The 4,929-nt window shown below is 52.1% G+C and overlaps 1 protein-coding gene across 1 annotated transcript; it reads right to left on the bottom strand.

The window, feature by feature from the left end:
* Positions 1 to 1,947: 1,947 nt before the first annotated feature.
* On the bottom strand, positions 1,948 to 4,926 carry L3HYPDH (L-3-hydroxyproline dehydratase (trans-); the record flags this gene model as incomplete). Its single annotated transcript, XM_010017321.1, has 5 exons — positions 1,948 to 2,186; positions 2,926 to 3,063; positions 3,940 to 4,062; positions 4,399 to 4,568; positions 4,815 to 4,926. Coding segments are annotated over 5 exons (669 nt in total), but the record flags the coding sequence as incomplete, so codon positions are not given.
* Between the last annotated feature and the right edge of the window lie 3 nt (positions 4,927 to 4,929).

Genomic DNA, 4,929 nt, shown 5'->3' with positions numbered 1-4,929 from the left:
GTGTCCGCAGCCGAGCAGCGGGGCCCGAAGGTCCCTGGCACAGGGAAGCCCCTCACCCCAACCCAGAGCCGGGGACGGGTCCCCACAGCCCCTCTCCCCACATGGTCCCTCTCTTCTCAGAGCCCTACTCCGTCATGGCCCCTGTTCCTCCCGCCCCTTTTCCCGCACAGCCCTGCAGCCCATCACGAAGGGGCAGGGACCAGCTACCCGCAGACACTGTGGCGGAGGCCGGCTCCACTCTCCAGGCTGGGGTCTCACAAGCTGAGGAGTTGAGCGGTCAGGCCAGGGACTCTCACACTGGCAGCAGGACCCTGTCCCGCCACTTTCAGCCACGCTGGAGCTGCTGCCCCTACGGGGAAAACTTCCTAGGGATATCCCCATGAATAGATAACGAAGAACGCAACCCAATTCATCACAGATTCACCGAACCAAATTGGTTGGAAACGACCTTTAAGATCATCAAGTCCAACCTTTACCCCAGGACTGCCAAGTCGACCATTAAACCATGTAACTAAGAGCCAAATCTACACGGGTTTTGAACACTTCCAAGGATGGTGATTCCACTTCCCTGGGCAGCCTCTTCCAATACCTGAAGAGCTTCCAATCTTTCTGTGCTGGGCTTCAGGACTTGCTGCTCCAGCTCTTCCCCAGGCAGGGAGCTGGCTGGGGGGGGGCCAGGCTGGGGGGCTGATCACAGAGGAGATGCCCAGTAGCTAAAAACGCACAGAGGAGTTCGCTTATACAAGTGCGAAGGATGTGTCTGTCAATTCTTGCTCCTGGGACTGGAGGCTGCAAGGGATGTACCTGGGGCTTACAGGAAAGCTGGGAGCAATTGTCCCAGATGCCAGCCTAAAAATCCTCTGTTGGCAGTGCAGCTGTTCTCAGAATGAGGGAAATTTTGTTTCGTCCCATTCCAGAGTTACAATTTTCCATGTTGACAGAAGAAATTAATCCCAGGCTTTTCCATGCCAACCTTTTCCAAACTCTCCAGTATGACTTGTTCTCTTCTGCTGCATGAGATGCCAGGAAATGATAATTCTCATTTTCATGTCTCATTTTAACAAGGCACGCTCCCATGAGTGTCTTCAATAAGCGAACACCATTTTGTCCAGAGACACAGTGGAAATTACAGGCCACAAGTGTTCTGCCACAAGTGTTCTGAAGCTCTGCTTCCGCCACTGCAAATGCTTGCCTACAGCTCAGGGCTTGCTTTGGTCTTTCCACTGTCAATCCTTCCTCAAGGAACTCTAGCAAAGCAAGTATGGACAGCACTCTGCTGCACAAGCTGCCCCACGGGACTGAGACAAAATCATCAGTAAATAATTAGTAATCAAAGGTCATAATGGCTCAGCCCTTTGATTATAACTGCTCCTGTTAAAAGTTAGCCATAGGGTGTTTGCAGCCAATGATCCAGGATAAGCAAGAGAGGAAGGTTTAGGGGACCCACAGGAGGGACTGTAGAAGGTTCTGAGGATGCAGGAGGGCCGTGGCAGGGGTGAAGTGAGTGCAGTGAGGAAGGGGGTGTTTGGACAGGCCTGAGGTGGGCTGACAGGGGAAGCTGGGACATGAGTCACAGCAGCATGGGCAGCTGAGCAGTAGGCATGAGGCAGAACAGGCAATTCAAATCAACAGCTGTGACACACTCAGCAGAGCCCCAGCAATGAGCTCCGGGAGTGAAAACAAAAGGAGAAAGTCAGTGTTTTCAGCTGACATTTAATAGAAATCTGGCTTCGAAATTATTAATTTACATACAGAAGGCACATAAATTTGAAGACAGCTCTCCAAGATCAGCTACATTTTCTGCAAATAATTACTGAGAAAAAAATATGGCTTCTCAGAGCAGCCCATATATGCTAATCACACTGCACCCAATATGCTAATCACAACAGGGGAGCATGGCCTGTTAGCTTGAAACGCAGTGGATGGTGTCACACCACCAAGGGCTATTCCTGTTGCTCTGGCATATTGCAATGAGCCATGTGGAGAAGCAGAACAGAAATGCATGGGTAGGAGAAGTGCAGAACCATCAGTGAAACTTTGCCACTGCACCGTGGCTTGGGTCACTTGAAGAAGAAGCCGTATTTCAGCGGGTCCTCCTCTTCAACGGTGAAGGTGGCCGTACCAATGTAAAAGGCTTCTCCTGAGACTTCCACAACAACAGCGTTGTAGTCACCCAACTTGGCTTCCTGCAGAGGGATTGGGATCAGGACAGAGGTGATGGGGGGTTCTCCACTCTCCCAGCCCCAGGAAATACCAGTGCTACCTGGTACTTGTGCAGAGACACCCCTTACCGAGCACTCTGCCCTTCCCAGGTACATCCCAAAGTGTGCAGCAGCTCTTTCACCACCTGCACGAGCTCCACACCTGCACAACCATTACTGCCCCTGCTCTGAGCTCATGAGCCCCTGCACTGCCACAGGAGGCCAACAAGCCACTCACACCCAAAAACAGCTCCCTGGGACATGTCCACACCTTCATGGCCACATGCTGCTAGATGTCACAGGGCCAAGCCTGGGCCTGGAAACCCGGATGCACAGACCCAGCTACTACATCTCTGAACAGCACAGTCAGCCTTTCAGCAGGGAAGAGGGGACTAAACCAGGAATCCACCCTTAGCTGCCACTGAGAATGGATCAGGCTTATTTATCTACATAAGCACTTCTCACTCTAGTCCCTTCCTGACAGCCAAGAGAGGACTTCCAGGGAAGCCATGCAACAGAATAGGGTCTTACTGTTCCTTGCTTCTCTAACTAGAAACCTTGAAGCATGAGGATTATGGGAAGACAAGACCCCCAGACACCTCCCTCCTTCCATACGTCCTTCGCCAGGCACAGAAAGACTTCTCTGGTTCTCCCCTGAGCCAAGGCCACAGCATTTTTCCAGCAGTCCTCCAGACAGAGGGAAAGTCCAGCAGAAGCCACTTGCCTTCACTGCCTTCCCGGTGAACAAGGACCCCGTGGTGCTGCTCCGAAAGGTTCTGGTCTGATTCAGCTGGATGAGTCCCTTATGGTACTGCAAGGCGATGCGAGCTGTCACACCCGATCCTGTTGGACTTCGGTCAACCTATGTTCAGAAGAGATGATGAACCAGCTCTAGCGTTTTGGGGTTTAACAGAAAACAGTATCACTCTCCTCAGTTCTCTTGGCCACCTTTATACTGCACTTGGGGGAGATCCCTCTATCCCAGGTTTTTGTACAGAATCCAGATACACCATAAAGGAAAAGACAAAATAAGCAGGTTTGGGGTACTTCTGAGTTGTGATCAGCTTTGTCAAACTTGTAGGGATGAATGATCTAGTAAATATTGAGGCTATTCAGGGAGCACTTTAAAGCTTCCCAGCATCATAGCAAAAGCACTGAGGGGCAGAAGCCACCTTCCCCATTCTCACATGTCAAGGCAGGATCAGTTCTCCTTACAGTAAGAACGCTGCTGGCCAGCCTGGATTTTAAAACCTCCAAAACCACAGCGTTGGCCAGCTTCTGAGGTGATCTGTCCCAATGCTCCACACTCCTCACTGCTAAGAAGCCCAGTCACAACTTCCTCTGCTATTTATGTGATGCCTTATCCACTGCAGATAAGGACAGAAGTTTACACCCCTTCTTTTCTCTCTTGCTCTCTTCATTCCCGGCAGCTATTCCCTAGATGGAAGACTTTGAGGACGTTCACTATGTTGGGATCCCACCTCAGCCCCTGAATTCCTGGGAAATTTCTACCTATGGAACACATTTTAAAACGCCACCATCTAAGATGTGCAGAAGTATTTCTGTCATTAGGAACTAAACCAGAATGTGTTAAGTGACAGCTCCTCAGGGGAAAACTGTCACAGAAGCAATCATCACTACCCAAAGCAAGAAGCAGCAGAACTGTCCCTCTCTGGAGTTGATGTAAGAAAGGAAAAAGGTGATGCCTTATGTGCCTGAGAAGAGCCCGTTCCTGTACCTGTTCATCTGCAAACACACAGATGTTGGTAGTGGGCTCCTCACTAAAGGCATCTTTCCCATCGGTCAGTATGGTGCCATAGAGAAAAGCCAGGTCTTCGCTTTCAGGGTGATGAAGCTTGAACTAGGAACAGCAAAGACAGGTTCAGCAACACGTGTTGCAGCTGGGCAGCCAGCAGTATGTGCAGTGCAGTACAGCTTCCTGGAGACCAGAGGAAGAGGACAAGGCTACACTGTTGCTTTTCCACCTCTGCTTCTTCAGCCACAGAGAAGGGGACAGCAGCAGGAAAGAGAGCTCCTGCTCATGTCCTTGTGAGGCTGGAGGAGGACTTTGGTATTCAACATGGGGCTAGAAGGATGGGACTCCCTCCCATCCTGACCCTCTCGGGGGAATAAAGGGCCTCTGCCTGGTGCAGTCACCTGAAGGAGCACGCTGGGGTACCACAGTGCTCTGCCATACCTGTTTCTTCACTGCTTCTGTCACCGCGCTCGCCGCATTGACAAGGTCTCTGGTTTTTGAAGAGCACACATCAAGGCCCAGCTGCTCAGCGCTGAGGAAGGCATAGAAAGTACCACCATAGCCGATGTCAACCACCACCTTCCCGTAACCAGGGACGTCGATGGCCAAGTCTGGGCAGAGAGAGAGAGGGCTGTGAGGAAAGGAAACTGTGCTGGGCCATGGGCTTGCGTGCAGAGTAGAGGAACCCAGCCATGTGCAAGGGGGGCACAGAGACAGTGACTTGAATGCTCCCATGCCAGAGAGCAGCAGATGACACCATCTGAGGATCGTCAGAACTGGGGACGGATTTGCCAGATGCCCCTCATCAGCCAGGCCACCAGCCCCCCCAAAGCCAGCGCGGCAGGCGCAGTTCCCACCTGTAGTGACAGCGAAGGCGGGCACACTGTGGAAGCGGACAGGGTTGCCACTGCGGCGGCCATCCCAGGGCACAAAGGCAGTGACGGGCCCGCAGGGGCAGCGCAGGTGGACAGC

Source organism: Nestor notabilis, unplaced genomic scaffold, assembly GCF_000696875.1.
Source record: "Nestor notabilis isolate BGI_N333 unplaced genomic scaffold, ASM69687v1 scaffold16336, whole genome shotgun sequence".
Lineage (NCBI taxonomy): Eukaryota > Metazoa > Chordata > Aves > Psittaciformes > Psittacidae > Nestor > Nestor notabilis.
This window is presented reverse-complemented; position numbering and strand designations above follow the sequence as displayed.